At 39.1% G+C, this 24,478-nt stretch overlaps 1 protein-coding gene across 1 annotated transcript; it reads left to right on the top strand.

The window, feature by feature from the left end:
* Positions 1-1,445: 1,445 nt before the first annotated feature.
* LOC139731452 (uncharacterized) lies at positions 1,446-6,227 on the top strand. The gene is made up of 4 exons (XM_071642335.1): positions 1,446-1,794; positions 2,435-2,560; positions 2,831-2,961; positions 5,867-6,227. Exons 1-4 carry the CDS (start codon positions 1,446-1,448, stop codon positions 6,119-6,121), a joined length of 861 nt encoding a protein of 286 aa, XP_071498436.1. The 3' UTR covers positions 6,122-6,227.
* Positions 6,228-24,478: the final 18,251 nt, after the last annotated feature.

The following is a 24,478-nucleotide window of genomic DNA, read 5'->3' as shown; positions in this document are numbered from 1 at the left end:
AGGACCTTTAAAACAATGGACCTAAATGCGGGTAACTTGATCGAGGCTGTTAGGAATAAGATCGTGCTCTAATATACAAATGATGCACAAGTCAGAGTGGCTCGGTGAGGATTGGATGCACGAGTTTAACTTTGGAACTGTTTAAACCCATGAGCGCAGCGAGTGGGTTTGAGACTGTTTTAAAGATAAACGAGAGCATCCAATTCCAACTGATTCACGAAATAGGCCTGTGCATCATTTTTGTCATCAAATGGGCCCGTTTATTCATGAAATAGAACCATTTTCCCGATCATGCCTCCGGTGCACCTACAAAACTATACAAGACTTGAGCCATGCGTTCGGATTTTACTGGACGCATGGCTCAGTGTGAATCAGTAAAATTCAATGCATGGCAATTGACCAATCAGATTGTAGTGATTCTAAAGCCCATTATTTTTACAACACACATGTGTTTGCAAGATAGAATGATATAGGGCACTTTTTTGTACCTTAAGTCGTGAGTTGTCGGTGTGTCTATCATGGACTATCATACTCCTTTCGAAACTGTCCGAATGGAATCACAGCTTCGGGGCTTCTGTTTCTGTTTCCTATCGAACATTAATATTTACAAGGAACGAACTTTTCACAGCTTTCTCTAATGAGTACACGGTACTTAGCATCGTAGTCTGAACAAGGTAGAGAGTTCGATATGTGCTTATCGTCTAGTAATGAAAGATGGAAGGTTTTATTCAACTAAATCAGTGCCATGAAATACATGAACAATTCATTGTTCATTGTGTGAATTGTTCATTGTGTGAACGAGACAGAAGTATATCAACAAGAATAATATTAATATTATTGATTATAAGTTGCATTTGATATCCTCAGTTCTGCGAAAGAGGAATGTCTGTGCTCGCAAAAGTCAACATTGCCACAATGCAATAGCTTTCCTTTACAAGAGTAATGTGTTATATATTGTTGGAGATGTTATGCCTGTATATACACGAGAGTGTTGGAGGCCATACCATAAAATACAATATTACAGTTAAGGCATGCATATAGAACACTCATTGACCAACATCACGAGAAACATTAAGCCAATATAATACGGAAACTCCATAGTTATAACTCTTTTAAGAAGATGGCAGAGACAGAAATGGAATTTTGCAAGTACGAAAACTGATGGTCACGACATGAGATATGGAGTAGTACATAGATGTATATGCTTTTTTTTCACATTCAAGCCGTATTTGTAAAAATGCCAAACCAGATGACAGTTATATAACTGTCTTTCCACGAAAGAAATTTAGTCAATCAAAAACTGCCTTAAATATTTACTTAGTAAAATATATATAACATTATATAACATGAAATATATATATATATATATATATATATGTATATATATATATATATTTTTCATTATAAAGATTGTGCCATCTTAAGAATTTCTTGTTTCCCTAGCGATGGCATCAAGACATATAATCGAGGAATGCGTCAACAGGAGTCAGTCCAGTCAAAACCGATGTACGTACCAAGCCCAATCCAACGCTACTTCCATTGCACTTACGTGTGTCGTGAGTGGATTCAAGCCTGACATTTCTATGATGTGGACCGATGCGTCTGGAGAGAGACTACAATCCCTGGCTTCGCTACAGACAACACTATCTGACGACACATACGAGAGGTTCGAGAAAATCACTGTATCAGCCAATCATGGGACAGAGCAAACCTTCGTATGCACAGCTACCGGTGACGCAGTGAATGGAACGTCGACCAAAGAAATCACTCTTCTGCCTACAAGTAAAATGTCAGGTTTGTGAAAAGCTGTCAATTTTGTGGTTCTGAATTATAACGAGTCGTAATTATCATATCATTCTGGCCTCACTACCAGAAAGTATGCACAACAAAACAATAAAAATACTTCAACAAATGATTTGAATCTGATTTGTCACGGGGAAGTCTAATCTAAGTGGGCAGTTGTGAGTATATTGTTGTACTTGTTAGTAATTGCTTGGTTTTGTGATTCTGAATTATAACGAATGAAAATTATCATAACTATTATTCTGGCCTCACTACCAGAAAGTATGCACAACGAAAAAACAAGAATACTTCAACAAATGTTTTGAATGTGATTTGTCACGGGAAAGTCTAATCTGAGTGGTCAGTATTGAGTAATGTTGCAATTGCTTGACTACACAATCAAAAGTCTTTTTTTTTGCTATAAAAATGCATATTTTCAAAAAAGCTTTAATGAATTTCGCTGAGTAAAGGCAAGGGCCAGTAACAATGTACTTTTGTGTAGAACGGTTTTACCCTTGTAGTCAACTACGTTTTTGGCACTACGCAAAAGTGTGTTGATGCTGTAAAATTATCGAGATACTGTTTCACCCCTTCTTATATAGTTATGTAATGACTGAATAACGCGATTTTGCCGTGTCTTTTAAAATTTCAGGAAAACGTAATAATGTCGGTCTCATCATTGGACTTGTCATTGGTATACCAGCTGCCGTATCCATCCTATTTCTCCTGGTTCGAAAGTTTCGGCAAACATCCGATCAGGAGTACTTACAGCAAAGAGGTGTCCTTTTATTTGTCTATGTTATTTCATTTGATTGTTTGTTTGTTATCCTTATAAAACCACTAAAATGTAATGTACCAGGAAGGGTGTAACCTCCTCTACCCTTCGAATAGTCGTATTGATATGATTAGAATTGTTTTTAATCAACCATTTTTGCACTGCCTGCATACTATTTTCGTAACAGAATCTGCAACAGAAAAAAAATATTCGAGCAACTCTCGTTACTTTTATAGTAATAAGATTTTTAAAATTGCTATTCATGTTGTCCAGTTTCGGAGGAACCATCACCTACCGTACAGACAACCATGGATAATGAAGATGAGAGCAGAAAGTGGTACTCCGTGCAATGGTCGGACTTCAAACTTTGTTGCAGACGACTCAAAGACGTGTCAACACAACAAGTAAGTATATTGGTGGTACGTGTAGAGTGACATCACTCTACATGTAGACAAAAAAGTAACTATAGGTAAATAGTTGTATCACCATGAGCGTTGTGTTATACCTTTCGATGACACTAAAATGCCAAATCGTGCATTAAATGGCCGAATGAATACATTTGTGTTGCTTTTCTGAATGGTTCCTTGACAGGCAGTGCATGGAAGCATAGCTTGTAACGATTTTACCGAATAGGCTGGCAATGTATTCCACACAGTCTCTGCCAATCTGTTAGCATATGGGTGGCAAGACACAGTGCCTCAAACTGCTATAAATGACACTCGCATATCGTATATTGTGATTACAGATATTGCAAACCGTTTATCAAAGTGAATTTTGAATGATTTAATTCTATGTTCTATTTTAAAGATGAGGGAGGGGAGGAATTGCAATTCTTCTTCTTTTTTTTCTCACTGAGAATGAAGAAGGTGAGTCACTTTCAAAAGTCTTTATATCCCCTGCACTGGCTGACTTTCACCACAATAGCCTGAAAAAAAAAAACACCACAAAACAACCAAACAAACGAACAAACAAAAAAATCCTGTGATGCAAGATATGGGTACTATGGAAGTATACTTGCCTATTAAATACTAAAATGCCAACACCTTACATTTGTCTTTTAGATGCCTACTTATGTGCATCGCATGGAATCTTCACTGAAATAACTAGCAATGAGATTGGAATAGAGGAGGCAGTCCGAAGTGTTGTGGATTTTCTTAGCTTCCTTGATCATTTATACTGGCATCTTAATGTTAGTGATTGTTGTTGTCATTGTTGTTGTAATTAATGCGATTGCAATATCGTAACAGCATTACTGTCATAATTGGTAGCAATAGTAATGGTAGTTGGACTATTGTTAATTGTTGCCATGGTTGTTGTAGAATATCGGTGCTACCGTTCTACAACGATTTTTTTAATAGAGCCTTGTAGTCATCTCAAGCCCGATTTCAACAAAGTCTTTCAGACTAGCGTTACCGCGACAATGTCTGGGTAACGTCCCAGATTTTTAATTTTTTTTTTTAACCTTGACTGCTAAAACGGTCCCCGGGTAGAATTTGACAAAACTTACCGATATTTCCCGACATTACTCTGATATTTAATACCTTGGCAAACATTCAGATCGCAACTGTTGTAACATTCATTTGATACACTCAGCACGCATGCGCAACATTGCAGACAGAGAATGATTGACGCTTCGATCACGTGCATGGATTGTAACTTCTGGGGGGGGCATTTCATCAACGAGTTCGTCGGAGTTTTCACCGACAAATTTGCTATCAGCCAATTAGATGCAAGGATTTCATTAGCTTTAAGCAGTTGTCAGTGTAAATCCTTGCGTCTGATTGGCTGATAGCAAATTTGTCGGTGAAAACCTCCGACGAACTCGTTGATGAAACGTCCCCCAGATCTCTTTGTATAGTTGAGACCACCTCCCTGATTGTAACCACATTTTGTATGTGCAGAAATATGATAGGCCGCGCTGGCCAGTGGGCGGGGTAGTCGCATCATTGGACTCACCCCCTTCGTGGAAACCTACCTGGCAAAGATTTCGGTGTGTGTCTTTTAAAACGGTACCCCTCGCTCTCTCTTGCGGTCTTATTGTCCGAGGGGAGGAATTTTGTTCTCCGGACGTTGTCGTGGCGTTGTCGCGGTAAGGTCTGTTAAAACAGGGCTCAGTGCAGTGTTTCACCCCATGTTCGAGTTTTATTTATCTATTTATTTTTTTTTGTGCACTTTAATTTCCCATCCTGTTGTATACACTGCATCATACGACAGGAGAAGAATAACCAAGCAATAATGACTTTACAGGTTGAGGGTTGTCAACTGTAGCGGATACCAACTGTCGTCATCAACCGAAGACATGATTTTCTAAAACTGCTTTCATTAGATTACGTGATTAGAAGAGCTCAGAACCCGTGAGTCGTGTGAGTTTGTGATGGGCGTTTCACCGCCAGAGCAGGGGAAATTTTGGAATATTTGAACATGAAATATTAATTTTCGCAGCATTTTTGGTGAAATTTTGAAGAAAAAAAAATCCAACTCGTTCATTGTATAACATGTGTGTGTGTGTTGTATGTGTATGTTATATGTGCTCTCAACTTTCCAAGCGGACCTCAAGTCGCCTCTCCCTCTTTCCGTTTTTATCATGGACATGGAGATAGCACAACAGCAGCTTCATTTCAATCACCGAATTTGTTTCCTGGTTTGTTAGATTTAGCTTGATAATGAATAAAGTTGCAATCAAAAAGACACTCAATTATTAGTGGTACTTTTAATTAAAGCGAAATCAGAATGCCAAATTTTTAGGTCAGATTGGGATTTAAAAGGGAAATCCGCCTTCAGGCTTTCATTGACAGCATTTAATATATTGTATTATTCTCAAACCCTCCTCATTCGTCACCTGTCACTCCCATAAAAAGACAACACACACACACAACATAACATAACAAACAAACAAACAAACAAACAAGCAAACAAACAATCAGGAAAATGAGATAAACTTTCGCATACGTATTAGTATTCACAAATTTCCCCTTTAGACTTTAACTCTTTTAGTGCCAATGAGTCACAAGGGCACAAATTTCACAGACAAACCAGTGGACAGGTAATAATGTGGCACTCGAATGGTTAATATGGTATGTAATATCAAGGAGGTACTATTAAAGCGAGCTTGCCTTTTTAAAAGTCCTCCTTGATAATATCATTGATATTGGGTGATTTCAAGTTTGGTGCTATAGCGCTGGCGCTGTCGTGCTATCTCTTAATCAACTGCCAACACCTGCTCTCAGATTAAGAGCAAGCTACAACATTCCCGGACAGTATAACTGAAAACACTTTTTATCGAAGCTGAACTCATCTTTTTCCTTTCAGCCACGAATACCTATCTGCGTGTACGCCCTCTATCGGTTCTTACTCGCCGGCTATTTCTTCGCGTTTTTCATCACTTATGTCACATTGGCAGGGAAGGCACTTGGTCCGAAGTTCCTCATTTACGTCCCTTTTTGGACATACGTTAATGCAACATGTTATGTTTGCCTTGCCTGTTTTAATGCTGCAATGGACCTCAAGAAGAACATGACGAAGGCAGCAGCACATGAAGGTACAGTGGTGTATGAATGGAGTTGAAATGGGCAGGGGGATTAAGCTAATGACAGAGGCTTAAAAATCTTATTACCAGAATCTGATGTATTCTACTATTGAGGCTTCTTTTTTGTTTTCCTCAAATTTAATTTATGACGGGATAAAAGCTTTCTTGAATCTTGAATCCGTGTGGTTACCCATCGACACGAATCTTTATCATAGACAATTTTTACCATTGTGATGACTTGATTTAAGGAAATGTGTCACTTATTTCCTGAGCTTTGTAATCACGTTCGAAGAGATAAACAAACGTACATAAAAATAATACATGCGTGTACAAACACATACACACACAACACTTAAATACATATGATTTTAATAAAGAAAAAGCATCAAGCCTTTCAACCGTTCTTGTATTGGTCTGTTACATTACTTCTCTTTATGAATGCAAAGAATTGCTGAGTAGGTCCCTAGGTGAATTTGGTCACACACGGATTGTCGCCATTTTTTGGAACACTTTGTGATCATTTTGACTGTTTTTCTTTTTGGCATAATTTAATTTCACATACTATCAGAGATACCGAGCAACTCATATTTTCACCCATTTCAAACTGCGAGAAACCGCTTCTTCCGTAAATACATACAAGGGACACAACTTGTCATTCTGATGAATTTCAGTTTCCTTTGACTTGGACTATAGTTTTACATAATCTATAATTAACATTTGTTGGACCTAAATATAGGAATTACCTCTGTGATAGTTTAAAAGAGGCCCCAAGGTTAAGTTAAAGACGAACTTTTTACTATTTATGACCGTGCACCTCAAAACGAACATAAAGTCGCACACACTGATTTTGCGTGAGGACTGAAAATAAGTGAAATGGGTCAACCTAGCCGAACTTGACTTTTTCATATTTTCTGAAAGAGCGGGTCTTCTTTTACATTATGCTAAAATTTGGTATCATGAAACGGGCAGGAGAGTGTGTTTTTTTTAGCAGTTTATCTCGAACATTTTTGGTAGAATAGTGTGATTACGTGTGTCTTTAGAATCCCTTTTTCATTTCTGAAAAACCTTGTCCACACTCTTCACTTTCAACTCTAATAACTTTTGAAAGGATAGGGCTACTGCTTTGAAAGTTGGCATTAATTATGGACAGAATGTGTTAATGACGCATGCTTAATTTTGTTTTAATCTGATAATCCCTTCATTGTTGTTACTCTGGTGGTTTACTTCCTGTTTTTTTGTCCCATTCATCGCACAGCCAGCACGGTTTGGTAAAGATTAAGCGCTTGAATAGACACTGTACTTCAGAGCCTCTTTTCTCAGTTCACACTTTTCCTGAGTTTGTGCTTTCTTTCCAATATTTAGATAGGTTAGGAGAGTCCATTTGATTTGAGTTATACATCATTTTAAAGCTTAAGGTCTGCTCTTTCAGAATATGGTCTTAACTAAAAATTCATGTCTGGCCACTTTTTGTTTGTTTTGAGGTGCAGGGTCACATTTTACAAAAATCTACCTGAGTCTCATCACCAAAATCGTCAGTGAGTCAGAAATTTTCAGCGGTATTTTATATTTTGACGTATCTGACCATCTCCATATTTGTGTTATTTCTCAGAAGGTTGATAGTGTCAGAAACAAGCATAAGCGTGAATACATCATATTAAGAGAAACACAACATAATATTGATAGATTAATTGCTGATTTGACAGTTGAGTGTTGGGATGATGATTTCGGAGAATCCGATGTCAACAGCTCGTAGGAAGTATTTAATATAAATAACTTTCTTTTATATAACACGAATATTACCCCTTTTACGAATGAAAAAAATATAGAAGAAACCTCGCAGACCGTGGATTACAAAGGTCATTTCGTTATCAATAAAAACACGAAATAAGTTATACAGGATAGCGTTACACGCGCGTTTAGATGTTGATTTTAATAGATTAGTTGGGGGCGTAAGGGCTCAAAATGGGCTGTTTGGTTCAGATTCTTCCAAAAGCACCAAATTTGGCTCATAGGTCCCTTTCGATTTTTGATGGGCGCCAAGACTAAAAACCCTTGGGGCCGCCATATTGGTGGAATCCAATATGGCCGCCATCCGGGTTAAAGGTCAACTGCAGTTACAAATTGAAAAGGTTGATTAATGTTATGAATCCCATGTGGAAGATTTTACGGGGTTAGAGAATGTGATTCTAAATGTCATTTCTGCAATTCAAGGTCACTAATCACCTCTCAAGGTCACTTTCAAGGTAAAATAAGGGTCAAATCAGGCATTTTGTGCATTTTTCGAAATGACGTCTGTGAGCATTCAATTGCAATTCACTGGTACCCCTATTTTGTCTCATTTGTCATCTCTTCCATACTCCTTCAATGGTCAATTAGGGCCAAGAGCGGTTCCATCCTCCTACATATCAATAATGACTATGACAAATGAATGAAAAAATTATATTTCAGATGTATATATACATATATATATATATATATATATATATATATATACTGAAATTTTGAGCACAGAAAACGGGCTTCAATCGGTTTCGTTTTCTTTTCTCATTTTCTTTGCTCAAAGTTTTCACTATGTATCAATTGTTTCTAGTCAGTTCTTCCCTTCTTTGTTTATATATATATATATATATATATATACATATATATATATATATATATATATATATATATATAATATAATATATACAGTATATGCTTAAATACGTGCTTAAATACGGCCGCCATCCTAATTCCAAGATGTCGAATCAGGGTGCAACGGCAAAGAGGGTAATAAACACGCCTAATCTTATTTTGTCTTCGTTTTTTATTCTGACGAGATAGCTGGATAGCCCGTATGCAACTAGCTGGTCAGTTGTATGTACTGATGGGGTGCATGGAGCACTTTACCGGTTTATGGACCTTGAGTTTTCCGATAACGGAATGCCGATTCGGGATCTTTTCATGTGTCTGGATTTGTGATTCTTTCACACAAGGGACTTCCACTTTTTATATCTAAGTGATGAGGTGCAAAGTGTTGTGCCTTTACTAGAGGGGACGATATGACAACACACACCATTGCTCAGCTAGATATGAGATAAGTGGGATTCGAACCCGCGCCGGAACACCAGTCTTTAGACCGCAAGCCATACGCAATTTATATGACTCTCCTCCTGCTGAAATTGGTGTATGCCTGCTCTCCCTTGCTTTCGGGGAATCGAGCTCCTCAATCCAGGTCAGAACGGTATTCTAGGGGCAGTTAACTAAATTCGATCATTCAAAGTCTAGAGTAGGTGAAGATAATTCAGCTGAAGGGTTTTTCTTATCTTTTTTATACTCTTTTTTATCGAACGAAACCGTTTCTTTACTGAAAGCGCAAATGACTAGGGAAACTGAACACCTATTGATGTTGTATGCATGGGATACTGATCCTGAAGAAAATAATCTTAACATTTTTGCGCAGCAACACTGTGCAGTTCTCTGACAAGAGATGGTGATGGCACCACTCAAATCTCAAATTATGATTGGAAGAGCGTAGCGGCTTCCTGAAAATTAAGATTGAAAAATAAAGAACTGCCCTCGTTTATCAGCGCACAGATATCCAAGAATAAATCGTCGGGTGCCCGTGCATTGGCCGCTAACGCAATACAATTTGTATTGCGTTAGCGGCCAATGCACGGGCACCCGACGAAATGGGACGGACAACTCAACCTGAGCACCTGATTCGAGACGGAAATATCCAACAGGAATTGAGATCTCACAACCCTTCAGCTTTCCAACAACTTAGATGCGATATCCTTACAAAGGATGACATAATGTTTTCTGAAAGCATTTTCTGAAAACAGTATACAATCGCACGGATGAGCATAACATCACATTTTCGGTAGTGTGCTTTTTTTAATTCCTTTGATCTGAGGGAGTTACGGGTGGGTCGTGATATTGAAAAGATAAAGGCCTTTTCAGCTCTTTCCTGTACAGCATACCTCTCTTCCAGAGCCCAACATCGGGCACTGACAGGGTGCGACATTACTTCAGACTTGCTTTGATGTGGCATGCAAAATGCCTAAGTAGTATGGGTCAGCAAACCAGAGCTCACTGACACATTAACTATATACCCAGTACTTTAATAATCGTGCTCATGTCCAGCAAGGACTGATGAGCAACAAGGTTTATGGGGCAGCCTGCGTCAACGAGGGTAGGCATCATCTCGTCATAAAGTGGGAGCAGATCATCAGAAACCACCCTATCTGATGTGATCCCTGACTTCAGGGAGTGGAGTTGGAGGAAGGATGGCACAGGTACATGGCAATTACTAGTACTATCAGCCACTCTCCGCAATGCTTCAGTACAAAATTTCATTCTTCTGCACCACAGCTGTTTGAAGGCGTGCATTGGGAGGTGGAAAACATGGAAATGGAAAAAAAAATTAATTGAATGAATGAATGAATGAAAGTGAAAATGCACAATGCAGAGCAGGTGTCAGACGAGCCATAGTCAGTAGTTTGATATTGCTGCAAAGTGCAAACTTAAAGTGGGAGGGAGGGGGATCGAGGGCCTATCTGACAGGAGGAGACATTACCGCAATGCCAGCGTCTCGAAGAAATTATTTTCGCTGTCACAACTAACGCAATTTCCAGGGCGACGTCCAAGACGTCTACAAACAAAGGGACAACTTATTTGCTTGGAAGTCACGGGGATGTTGGCACGGCTTTTGCAGTCGCAGGGACTTATCAGAGACGTCTTTTCTTAGCGACTTCTCCCTTTCGTCGCCATTATGTTATTACGGTCTCCGCAAGGTGCGGGGACATCTTGAAGATGTTGCAGACAAATTTAGTCCCCACGACATGGCCACAGTGATGGAGACTTCGCAGAGACGTCTCGGAGACAAGCTGGAAGATGGAAATAGTCTCTGCAAAAACCGGAAATGTTTGATTCTCCTGCGAATCTTGGAGATTGAGCTCGTCTCCAGGAGACGTGCGTCGTAGAGATGTTGCGGAGAGTATAGAGTTGCAACCTATAGTCTTCAGACCAACGAGATACCAACTTATAAAGTCTTGTGATATCATACCAATTTGCGTCCAAGCACTTTGGATAGAATCTTAATAGACCCTAGAAGGTGTCATGAAAGTTGTACTATAGCATATCTAATCTGTACCCTGTTACTGGTGTCACTATGGGCGGTGAGTTGGCTCAGTCGGTAGCGCGTCTGCCATGATCATGCGGCCCGGGTTCGAACCCGAGTCTGGACTGAGCAATGTTGTGTGTAAGCATACCGTTCCCTCTAACAAGAGGCAAAACAGTCTGTCCCTCGGATAGGACATAAAATGGAGGTCCTGTGTATGAGAAAGTCACAACTCATGCACGTAAAAGATCCCGCTTCATTCATTCATCGCAAAGAGCAGGGTGTTTAACCCTATAAAGCCCAAGGGGGGGGGGGGGGGGCACATTGTGCCCCCTACCATATTTTCGTTTGCCACTCCCACATCCTTTACTCGATTTCAACCAAATTTGGTGACTTTTCCTAAAATCTTATTGCAAAAATTTTGATATATAATTCAGCTACGTCTGATATTGCTGGTTGCCATGGCAACCGTAAACTGACAACCATGTTCGTCAGATTTTGCGTGATTTTCTGTTCCAATTTCAGTTAACAGTATAGTAATGGATGAAATGGGGGTTTTCTTGGCTGTAATTTGCTGAAGGACCAAATGTGAAGTAATAATGGTTGTGAATTACCATGAAATGCTCTTCTTATTATTTCCTTTATGTTCATACGACATAGGCATCAAACAATAGATACAATAGAAATAATCGAAAATACAGCATTTTTCAAAGACTGCCCTTTTATTTTGAATTATTTTCACACAAGCTTTGCCTGTAATATGATTTGTTTATCATATTATAAATCTGAAAACTCAAAATTTCAATATTTTGGAAATATGAAATGTGATACCAATATATGTACCCATTCCAAGCAATACATCATAGGTTTCATATATTTCTTTATATTGTAATGAATAGCGCCCCCACATGTTGACCTTGAGAAATGTCAACCGTTACAAATAGTGAAGGTTGACTTGCTTTTCCTTTATGGTAAATATGAAAATGATTGATATAAAATAAAAACATACATACTGGGGATAAAGAAATAAAAAGAAAAAAACATGATTTTAGCATATTTCCTATGTATTTCTTTATATTTTGGTAAATAGCGCCCTCAGTGGATGACCTTGAGAAATTTCAAATGTCAGGTCATGTAGAGTATGAGTTGCCCTACCCATGTGCCAAATATGACGGTCATACATCATATGATAAAGAAGTTATATAGGGGGGGGGGGGGGCACAATGTGCCCCCCCCCCCGGGCCTGGAAGGGGTCAAAATAGCTTGGGCTTAATAGGGTTTACCCGGTGAAGTGGTCCCACCTCACATCCAACTGGACCCCATGCAAGACCAGCTTAACGTAGCTGAATATGGGCTATCCAGCCATCATCTCAGATGGATATGAACAAACAAACAAACAAACAAACAACTGTGGCACCTGTGAAATATGATTGTTCCCTACATGGCGTCACCAGGACCGTCATGTTCTTTGAACGGCATATTGAGCTGCGGAGGCACATTAATTTCCTATAAGGATTTTAGAATCGAACTTTCTTACACAAGTTCGAAAATAGCAAATTGATGCCAACCTAATGTACTAAAAACTCTCTTAAACACGACAGATTTTTTTTTTTATTTTTTTCATACAGATTAGCAGTGATCTTCATAATTATTATTCCATTGAATTTAAATCTGAAGTATGAATATCTATTGTGATTGAGGATCCCTGAACTGCAACAGAGAAATAAAAACACTTCTCTTTGTAGTGGCAACGTCAAGGACGCTGGTAATATGGAGAGAAGCCCACCCCCCCCCCCCCCTTATTGCTAAACGATGAATATATTAGGTAGCAATAGGAATCTACTTCTCATATTCTTATTGCATTCCTTGCAGATGAAGATGAAAATGATAATCCAACAATCAAATCTTGAAAACTCTTTTAAAGGGCATTACCCATAATTCTAACCAGCTCTTTTGGCTGTCATTAAGGCAAATGCAAATATAATGAATTCCGCAAATATGACCAGTCAGTGAGGACATTTCCTCTTAGCGCCTGTAATGTAAAAATAATCAATGGAATGATTGTGACATGAATTATGATATTCCATAGCTTCGGACAGAACCTCACTTAAAAGCTTGTGTAGCCATACTATAACAGGCCATAATTGAAATGATGCAGAAACAAAATTACCGTAAGTAATCATTAAAAACGAAATTGAAGTCTTCAAATTTGATTTTGATATAAGGATCTGAGTAAGATCCCTTAAGCCTAATTACTGTCAGAAAGGGGTTCTTATTATAAATCATGAGTGTATACCTCGTGTTTGAAATCTTAACACGAAAGCAGATATATTGATGTTACTCGTGAGAAAGCCCACCTCTCCCTCTCCCACAGCCCTGCCTCAACAACTGCAATTCTATTAGCAGGGCTGGCATTCCTCCTATATTGACTATAGGCTAGCCATTTTCTAATTCTGAATATTATGGCTTGACCCCAAATGACCTTTAGGGAGACCTTACAAGGAAAAGTTGACATCAGACCATAAAACAACTTCAGAATCGAATTCCTTGACCAATAAAACCTCTAAAGGTGACTTTTCAAATTATTGTAACACTTTAAAGGTTTTTTGTTGTGGACTGGTCTTTAAACGTAGGTGGCAGCCATATTGGATTTAGCAAATATGCCGCCCCGGAGGGCGCCCTTCACAAGAAATACGCCTTCTTTCAGCCGTCGACAACTGCAATTCTATTACTAAGGCTGGCATTCCTGGAATATTGACCATGGGCAAGCCATTTTTTCTATAAACTGTTATGAATACAATGGCTTGACCCCTATATATATAAATGACCTTAAGGTGACCTTATAAGGAAAATTTGACTTCAGACCATAAAAACAATTTCAGATTCGAATTCCTTGACCCAGAAAACCTCTTAACCTGACTTTTTAAATGATTGTAACGCTTTTATGTTTTCAAATGCAAGTGACCTTTAAACCTATATGGCGGCCATATTGGATTTTGCCAATATGGCCGCCCCAGAGGGCGCCCTTCTTGGCGCCCATCAAAAATCGAAATAGTATGGTTTGGGCTACATGTGTGCTAAATTTTGGTGCTTTTGGAAAAATTTGAACCAAAAATCCCTTGCGCCCCCCACTAGATATGAAAAGTACAGAAATGTATTACCGACTGTTAAACGATTGTCACTCAAATTCTATTATCAAAAATATATACAACACTCTCCGCGTAATCGGGTATCGCTTAATCGGGTCACCATTTAAGTGGGTAGTAATGTCAAAATCAGTTCCAATGCACATTAAAATTAAGTGATAATCGGGTTGCCTCTCCGCATAAATGGGTAAAAATTCTCTTCTATTCTAATTTCTACGCACATTTTGTCGCAGATATAACACTTTAAGAAATCATGGATGTCAAAATTTCCATGGCTAATCGCATTCTCTGCTTAATTTGCAAAGAAGACCGATCATTTGGGGAGTGATTACACATGAAAACACATGTGCCAGTCCGACTTGCCACACGTAAACGACATTACACATGTAGCTGGCACTCACAATTGCATATAAACTTAGACAGACAGGAGTGGAACATACCTGCGCTCCTCCCTTGCTCCGCAACAACATTCACCATTACGAGTTAAGTTTGCAACGAAAATGAGGCCATGCACCAGCTCCATAATTTTGCTTTTCCCTAGCCACTTCTCGAAAAGCAACCCGATGTCCTACGTGACTAGTGCACACAAGGAAACGTGTTCATTTCAGAAAACGCCTGCGTGTTAGCTAGGAGTCCATTGTCAAACGACGACGTTTTCTGAAGACATATTTGTCCATAAAAAGAGTATAAATTATCGCTTGTGACTGAGCAAGTGTAAGGCATGAATGATGTGCCGTGCAAGCACACGTGTTAAGCATACCGTGTAGTTGTTTGGTGCAGTGTACAATGCATGTACACACACATTGTGTGTGTCAATTGTGAATGAGACGTGTTCTTCTGTTAATCGGGTACTCCGCTTTAATCGGGTAAGAAACGCTCTACCCGAGCCTAGCCGATTATGCGGAGAGTACTGTATTGAATTAAGTGGATCCAACACAACCTCAATTTGGAAGGTAATTAAAGAGACATTCTAGATGATATTGATAATTTCATATCATGTAGTACATAAATGGACAACTTCATGTATAGATTTGTTGAATTTATTGTGGTTTTTGAACAGAGAAACAATACTTTGAAAAACCTTAAGGCACAACAGAAAAACTGTGTTAGGGAGATATCTTCGTCGCGACGATATGAGACAAAAGATCGTCGCCAATCGTCCCCGACGATCCAAATTTTGGGCCTCATGTGCTCATTACTGCGCTCTTTTTGGCTCATTATAAATATCAACAAAAGATGGTTCCGACGAGTCGGAACGAAGTCGTCTCTTTTCGTCGCGACTAATCAATTAAGGAGGTCTTTTGTCGATCGGCGAAGCGTTTCAGTGATTGTTCAAACGTCGCACATCGTCCCCGACGACTGCGTATTCAACTTGACTAACCGTTTTGTAAAGGTTTTGGTGATGGTTTCGCGTCGCTCATCGTCCCGACGATTGACCATTGAATTTAAATCACCGTTCCGTGGCGAGTTTGTTTATCCATAATTGTTCAAACGTCGCACTTATCGTCCCGACGATTGTCCATTCAACTTGAATCACTGGTCAGAGACGCGTTTAGTAATTGTTAAAGCGTCACGCATCGTCCCTACGCTTGCCCATTGAACTTAAATCACCGTTTGGTATGAGTTTGAAACGTCGCACATCGTCCCGACGATTGCTCATTCAATAATAGAAATTGCTCGATGCTGAGGTGTTTATTTTTTCTAACATCGCGAGTGGTCCCGACGATTGCCCATTGAATTGAAATTGTCGTTCAATGATTGCCACCAGGGTAATTCATCTTCTGTGAAGCCTCGCTCTCATGTTTGCCATACTTGTCTGTAAACAATACAAAAACATCGGAACGAGATCCGATGGCTGTCAGACTCCCGAAATTCTTGAATGAATCATGAAAAAAAAAGTAATGAACGTACATTATTATCTTTCCACAAATCCAGAGCTTGAAAGAAAACATCCGGCATTTATTTTATCAACGTACGGAGTTAAATATCATTGTTATTCATTTCCGAACGTCAAAGCAAATTTCCGACACTTATATTAACATCTTTCAGAGCTGAATGTTATTGCTATTTACTTTCGAACGCACAAGCAAATACCCGGCATTTATTTTATCATCGTACGGAGTTGTATATCATTAGTAGTCATTTCCGAACGTCAAAGCAAACATGCGATATTTATTTAATCACCGTACGGAGTCGAATATTACTGTTATTCATTTCCGAACGCAAAATCGAATTTCTGACATTAATTTTAGCACCGTACGGAGCTGAATCTTACCGTTATTCAAATCGAAAAGTATAAGCATCCTTGGTATATATAAGCAAACATCCGACATTTATTTTAGTACCGTACGGAGTCGAATATTACCGTTATTCATTTCCAAAAATAAAAACAACATCTGACATTTATTTTAGCATCTTATACGGAGTCGACTGTTACCGCTGTCCATTTCCAAAAGTAAAGGCAAACATCCGACTTTTTTGGTGGCCCGACGTGCGTTTTTGGTGGCCCCGGTCCACCGAGCCACCGTTAGTGTCGAGCCCTGGTGTACACCTCACTAATCTCAGCTTGTTGGGGAAATTTATACTGCCACACGAGGGGAGATGCTTTCAGCTCTTCTAGAGAGCTTCCCTATGAGCGAATGAAAATCTTTGTTTGGCATTTTCATTTCTATACTCCATAATCATTCGTTGTTTCCAAACATTTTCATGATGTCGGTATTTCAATATCATAATATTTTTCTTAATGTATTCCATTTTCATTCCTTGACCAAAGTCAGTATGTCCGCCACAAGTACGGTAATCGCTACGTTTCGCGCAGTGCAATATGTGCCGAAGTGCGAAACACGTGGTTATCAAGTTCAATGAAACGCGCCGTCCATGCGTGCTTCTTGTTTGGTTTCGTAGTAGCTCCATGGTTACGGCAAAGACAATAAACGGAGGAGGCACTCTGTATAGTTTTTTTTTTTTCGTTTACAGTAAACAGTTTACATTCGATACAAATAAATTAATAGTCACGTCTTTTACTGTTTGATGATCGCCAAGTCGGGAAGAAGTATCTAGAGGAACTTCTCAGTTGATATGTCCGTGATGTTCATTCTAATTTTCACACGCAGTGGTACGCAGATTTTATGAGCGTGAGATCGAAAGAAGTTTCAATATATGTTGCCATGATATTATGTAGGCCTACTGTTGTGTAATTGGGTAGGTATAGCTCTTACACTATAAACTTCAGCTTGTTGCAGCGGCATCTAGGAAAGCGATATTTTCTTCGGCATTCGGGACCTTTTTTATATCATCATTATTTTTTTGACACGTGATATGATTGTAAGTATGAAGCGACGAATAACCCCTTTGTTTTGTTTTAGTGTTAACATTAATGTGTAATACACCAATACTGTTCAACGTGTGGTTTTTTTTACTGTTAAAGAAGCCAAGATAAGGCGACATTTTAATAGAATTATGCCGTTCGGTCGGTTTACAGACTGCTTATAACCTGAAATAGTTGCAGTGCGCGCATTTTTTTTTTTTTTTTTTTTTGGGGGGGGGCCACCTGTTTTCGCAGAAATTTATACTAGAAGGGTTGTCAGTTTTTTTCTTCTGCCATTATTTCCTCTGATATGATTTGTCGTGGCCATTAAGTTAGTTTCAACCTAAAAGATACGTGTCACGTAGGTCTATTGGTTGCCAGCACGCATTTATCTGACTTGTTGTGCGGTTAAGTCTGTTGTTGTTGTTGTTGTTGTTGTTTTTTATCATTCATGGGAGGGGGCAAACAAGAGTGAGAAATGAGGGAGAGGTGAAATCAGAACAAGGAAACATCTGTTCATTTAGCTGTCACTTATGCCAGCAGTAGTAATTGTCATCACCATTGCTATTCAGATCAGTTTTGTAGTCATATCCTATAACATTCAATACACGACTATCATCATCATGACATGAGAGAGAGAGAGAGAGAGAGAGAGAGAGAGAGAGAGAGAGAGGAAAAAAAACGCCACCCGTTCAAGGGCGTATACAAAGCAAACGAATCGCAAAGTAGATCAACGGGGGGGGGGGGGGGCGTTTCATCAACGAGTTCGTCGGAGGTTTTCACCGACAAATTTGCCATCAGCCAATCAGACGCAAGGATTTCAGTAGCTTTTAACAGTTGTCAGTGTAAATCACTGACAACAAGTTTCATGAAACGGTCCCCAGGAAGGTGGATTCATGGTACAATATTCCGTATGGCATACCAGCAATACAAACAGACACGTTACTGCAAAATAAATGATAGAACACAGCAAGCGAGCAGGCTAGAATCAAACCTCCTTTTGTAGGAAAGTCCAACAAAAGTCTTACAACATACCTGTAATCGGGGGTTCACACGTACACAAATTAGCATGTTACAGAACTCAATTTTTGTTACCCTTTAGCAAACTCCAGTCTTTTGCACATGTGGACACACACACACACACACACACACACACAACAGAAAATTAGTGCGAACCTGTAGCGCGATGCATAACCTCAGAAATCTTGCTGATACATGTATTTCTGAATGAGCGCGGTATTTGCCCCGGCAGTACTTGAACGGTCGGGTTTAGAAACTTGATTGAGTTCTTTTATTCCCATCATTAACAACAGCGTGCTCTCCACACCACTGTGAGGCACAAGAACAATAGTTTCATCGATTGGCAATTAGCGGGTTATTTTCTGTACGTGTGAACGGTTGCAAAAAAAAAAACCTCAACTTTCCGAGGGTGGCTGGAGCGTCTGAACCAAAAAGTGTACAATCCTCGCGTGCACACTCTTTTGTCTGAGAAGTTGGAAAAAAAAAAAACCGAGAGTATTGGAGCATGTTCAGTAACGCGCTATTTTGCACATCGTGAAGGCGGGTATTGATAATCAGACTCAGCATGGGGGGGGGGGGGGCTGATGAAATCTAGCATTAAAAGAATGAACTACACTGACATACTAAAAATGATAAAACTGGACATGAAGTTCATGACCTCTATCCGAGTGCCTCGGACACGGGAGGTACTATGCATATATCTACAAGCTACATTAAAGTAAAGCATAATGATATAATCATAAACGCTGCGATTCAAAGTGTTCTTCTGTTTTGCTTTCAGCAATAACCAAAACTGTATTTTTACGCTCGATTCACAGTGGAGCACTAAATAAATCGAGTGTATAATATCAATACTAACTCTTTAACTCTTAATGTGCCACGTTCGCACCTCCGACTCAGTCGACGGCGTGCCAACTTCGCATATTCTGCTCAACAAACAAAGCCGCCAAGACGGATCAATAAACCGCTAATTACTGCTAATCCCGCGGCACAATGAAAGCGTTTCTCGTGCTTTTGTTCCTCTCATACTAACATACTTGCATTCTATGTGGTGAACGACTATCAAGCGATGTTCCCAACTAGATTTACTCGTACATTCTATGTTTCTGTCACGGTTTAATGTGCAAAAGTCATGCCTTTATAGTAATGTAGCAACTGGTCATTAAAAAAAAAATGAAAATAGAGTCGGCATACAATTTATATCGAAACAAAGCTTGGCATTCCTCTTTAACTTTACCTACTATTACGCCCATCTTAACAGAAATTTGTAGAAGTTATACAAATTGGAAAAACAGTATTCTTTCTCAAAGCATGACTACCTTCGTGTCTCAAAATAACGTGGCACACAGGGTGTTTCCACCATGGCACATAAAGAGTTAAGAAGCAGGCCTGTGGTTAGTCTGTTGAAGTATCTCATTGATATGATTTTTTTTTTTCAGTCAATTGTGCTCCCCTGACTAAGCTATCAAGAGTATAGCTTTTGTGTTCGGAAACTGGATTTACGCAAAGCATACATTCACCATGTATAGTACAATGCTCCAATATTGATGAAAGCGGTTTCGTGTGTGATATACGTATTCCTCTTTCGGGTGAGTGTGCTGTGAAATCCGGTCATTTTGTTTTATTTTCAACTGCATCTCCTTATTTTGTAACTGTGGATGAGACTTTATTTCATTTTCTAAATCATGCAGGATGAGCCATACGATTATTTTTCGGCATAGATAGATAATTCGCCTTTTTGAATGACGAACCTTCGTGTAATTTTTGGATTAACAGATTTGTTACAGCTGCACTGGGATGTCTTCTAAATTATATTTTGAGGCCACTGAGATCAAGATGATCATGCGTAGGCGTATATAACTCTCTACACTTTAATGTACATGAAGTTGATCAATTAAGAAAAAATAACATATTTACTTTTGCTTACAATCCAGCACATTACAACGCATCGCACATCAACCTGCCATTGCCCAATAATCTTGGTAACAGCTCATTATTCCGAAGGTTCGTTATTCACAAGACTCTTTAGTCCGAAGATTCATTTTTCCGAAGCTTCGTTATTCCGAATTTCATTTTCAATCTAACGAATCTCCGGAATAACGACCCGTCGGAATAACGCAATGTTCGGATTAACGAACCCTTTTTCATTTTCGGATTAACGAACCTCGGTATAGGAAATTTGTGCGTTTCAGATTAATGACCCTTCGGAATACCGAACCTGGGAATAACGAACAGCACCAATAATCTTATAAAGAGAAAGGATGCCCGATATATACATTAAAAATATTGAGGTATAATTAAGATACAGCATTATGTACATAACAGCAACAACAATAACAACAACAAGATTAGGATTGAGTAAGCAGACAAGTTTTCAACAATGATTTGAACATATGGACACTTTCAGCTATACGAATATAGAGAGGGAGTTTATTCCAAAGGGGTGGGGAAATACAGAAAAGGTCATATATCACCATAGCGGGTATGTGCGGGACCACGTGATAATTGGAGAGAAGAGAGAGAACAGGCTGAAGTGGAGGAGCGGAAGGGAGGTAAGATTAATCCATAATATTTGTCTTGTAAACGATAAGGATGATTTTAAAGGTGATAGTTGATGTATGGGGAGCCAGTGGAGGGATTGGATAACTGAATTAATTTGGTCAGATGTTTTTGTCAGGGTTACAAGCCTTGCAGCTGTATTTTGAATTTTGAATTTGGTGCAATACTCGAAGCAGGGAGACCAACAAGAAGGAAATTGCAGTAGTCAAGATGAGAAGTAACAAATGCGTGAATTAGACGTTCGGTGGAAGACAGCTCCGATAACTTACGGATATTAATAATGTATTTTTACAAATACCCCTGAAGCAGCAGAACGACATGAGTTCTTAATGTGTGTGTTATTTCATTTGTTCGTTTGTTGTTGTTTTTTAAAGTTCAGATGCTTATCTACCATAACTCCTAGATCTCTGACGGACTGGAAGATAATTTTTTGTGAGAAAACTAGCCCGCCTGACAATTCTGATTTATCAGAATTCAATTTCAAATGATTATCGCGAGACCATCGCTTAATATCATCAACACAACTATGAAGTTTGCAGAGCTCTTCGACGTTGGGTATTTGGTAGTATGATTATGTAAATTTGAGTATCGTAAGATATCTTCACGACCTTTCACAAATATTTCTTAAAATAATGATCAATATTGGATGCCCGCGTTCTACAGCTGATCTAAATTACAGCGAATTATGTGTCCTGTCAATTGGAAACCTTCACAATACCGCAATTTAACCGTCAAACGCAATAGAAATGCCACAACCTAAGGATTTGAATCCTCGTTCATCATTATGGTTTCTATTAATGAAAAAGAAGGGACAGAACGAAATGAGATTAAGACTTTTATGTTAGTGAAATTTATCACTCTCAGCTGCATATATTTTGAAGGAAAATTAATGATTTCGGACATGTGTTAAAAGCATCGTCGACAGCGCGATGCTGCTCCATTTGGCATGTTTGGTGAAGCCTATTATATCCCCTACTCCATTCCCCCTTTCTTTATGAATTTTGGGGATCACATAATAGGGTACGCGCTCTTTTGAAATGAGTCAAGTCTTAGTTAAGCATATAATCTTACCTGTACAGTGATCACACTAAAGAACCCGATTCCACATCATTCTATCTAATCAGAGAATCGAAAAAGATAGCTTTTCTAATTGATGTTTGTTGATAGACCAAATCAGTGTATCCGTCCCGTGATTGCCTATCAGTGACGTAACAGCGCGAATACTATGCCCATACAATTCTTCTTGTATTGTTCCGCCAGGATGGTGTCTTTCAAGACAGCTGGACGCTGCTTTCATTGTTCCTGGGAAAGGGTCATCTTTCTTTTGACGGTCAAGCCTTTCATTACTATCGTGGTGAACTTCACTAATCGTCCCCACGCTAACGTACAAAGGAAGGAAATGCTTTTATTATGTATCAATGCACGCGTAATACCATCAGTATAGGCCTATAAAACGAAAGTTTGACTCTATGTCCCGAACTGTAGGCCCTGTAATAGCAACTATACATGAAGTCAAGTATGGAAACGATGGATTCCCACTGCCAATCAAATCTCTCTCGACAAGGACGCGATCGGAATCGATCTGGATGTGATCGATCTACCTTGATCGACATTGGTTTTGGCTTCCTCCTATACACGATATTTTTTAACACTCTGTCGGACTATAGATCATAACATGCAGAATAGTTGATCGGCAGTGGAACCCAGCCCTAAGGCGGATTCTTGTTCGAAAAGTAATAGCAGAAAATATCCTACACGAAATTCAGCATTGCATATACCGAAAGACAGATAGAGAGGAAAACATCGAGAAAGTAGTTCCAATCTAGGATTGAATGGATGGTATATATATGTAACTGAATGCCATAAAAAGATAGATAAATAAATAAAGAAATACAGCTCCAAAGTTATTCGCTTTGCGACGACCGCCACGTACACAATCCGAAAGTGAAGTTGGCTGTATGATTACATATTGCGCATAATGTCAGTTGGTCTGTCGAGGCGGTTGCTCAACCAAAACCCGTAGCATTACACTCTTAAAAAGAAAAGGGTAAAACAGCGTTTTAAAAGGGGCGAGGAGCGACAGCGTTTTCAAAATGTTGTATTCACCCTTTTTCTAGCTGTATCTAGCACATCTAACGTTGGATTCAGCTGGATAGATAGGGTGAATGCAACATTACCTTAAAAACGTTGTCACTCCTCAGCCCTTTTAAATGTTGATTTACCCTTTTCTTTTTAAGAGTGTAGGAGGCTAATTTCAATTTCAGATCGAACAGATATAGTCACGAGTTGTTTTGATCGATGCCATGCAATTTGCCGTAATTCGCGATAACGGGTTCGGTTCAAATTTACGAAGATGATCGGAAATTCTATATTTAGCGTTCTCGTCATTTTGGTGCAAGTTGGTACTTGTTTAATTTGATAAGTCCCCATGGGTATGAAAATAGGCCCTACACTAGCGCCTGATTCTCTTTATTCGAGACAGTGTGTATATTGGTATTGTGCCATCATCACACTTGTGCTTGTTTTGTTCAAAACAAACTGTCTTTTTCTCCATCCTTTACACGTTACTTTCAATACGCAGTAGTTCAAAGGATGTTTTGATATACAGGAAGGTAAACGAGTAATTGCTGTTCGATCACCGCGATCCCCTGACTTTCAGCTAGAGCCGCGTTGGCCAGCACGCAATGCTAAATCCCTCTAACCAAAGATTCTACGGAACAGTATTACCCAGTGATGAAAAAAAAAATCCAACAAAACTTTATTTCCCGTTTTTTGTTGTTGTTTTTTCTGTCTCAAACACTGTCATTTCTCGTTGTAAAGTTATCTTTCGACATTATTGCAATAGTCGGGTAACGGGAAAACAAAACGTAAGGATTTTGTGTTTGATTCCGCACATATTCTCTTTATTTTACATATGTAGAGAAAGAAAGAAAGAAAGAAAGAAAGAAAGGAAGAAAGGAAGACAGACAGACAGACAGACAGACAGAAAGAAAGAAAGAAAGAAAGAAAGAAAGAAAGAAAGGAAGAAAGAAAGAAAGAAAATGATCCCATGCTCGTCTAAAGAAGTTTAAGCTTTTCACGCTGCAACCTATTAGGTGACGTCTATTCGGTGTGGCGCTCTCTCACAATGAGTACTATGTCGCACGTGGAGTTTTCCAGTATTGAGCCAGAGATGAAGGGGATGCACTACTCGGGTCAAATAGGGAAGTTATTTAATGACGGATAATGATTCCTTGGTGTTTCATTTATCTGTTCAGAAAATTTC

This window comes from Diadema antillarum, unplaced genomic scaffold (assembly GCF_040938485.1).
Source record: "Diadema antillarum isolate AM-2024a unplaced genomic scaffold, OU_Dant_1.0 seq00000373_RagTag, whole genome shotgun sequence".
NCBI lineage: Eukaryota > Metazoa > Echinodermata > Echinoidea > Diadematoida > Diadematidae > Diadema > Diadema antillarum.
This window is presented reverse-complemented; position numbering and strand designations above follow the sequence as displayed.

Bases quoted from the DNA above. Each gene is read 5' to 3' on its own strand.
- LOC139731452 (XM_071642335.1), top strand. From the start codon at position 1,446: ATGGCATCAAGACATATAATCGAGGAATGCGTCAACAGGAGTCAGTCC. The intron at 2,561-2,830 runs GTGTCCTTTTAT...CATGTTGTCCAG, and splicing joins GGAGTACTTACAGCAAAGAG to TTTCGGAGGAACCATCACCT. The intron at 2,962-5,866 runs GTAAGTATATTG...TTTTCCTTTCAG, and splicing joins AAGACGTGTCAACACAACAA to CCACGAATACCTATCTGCGT.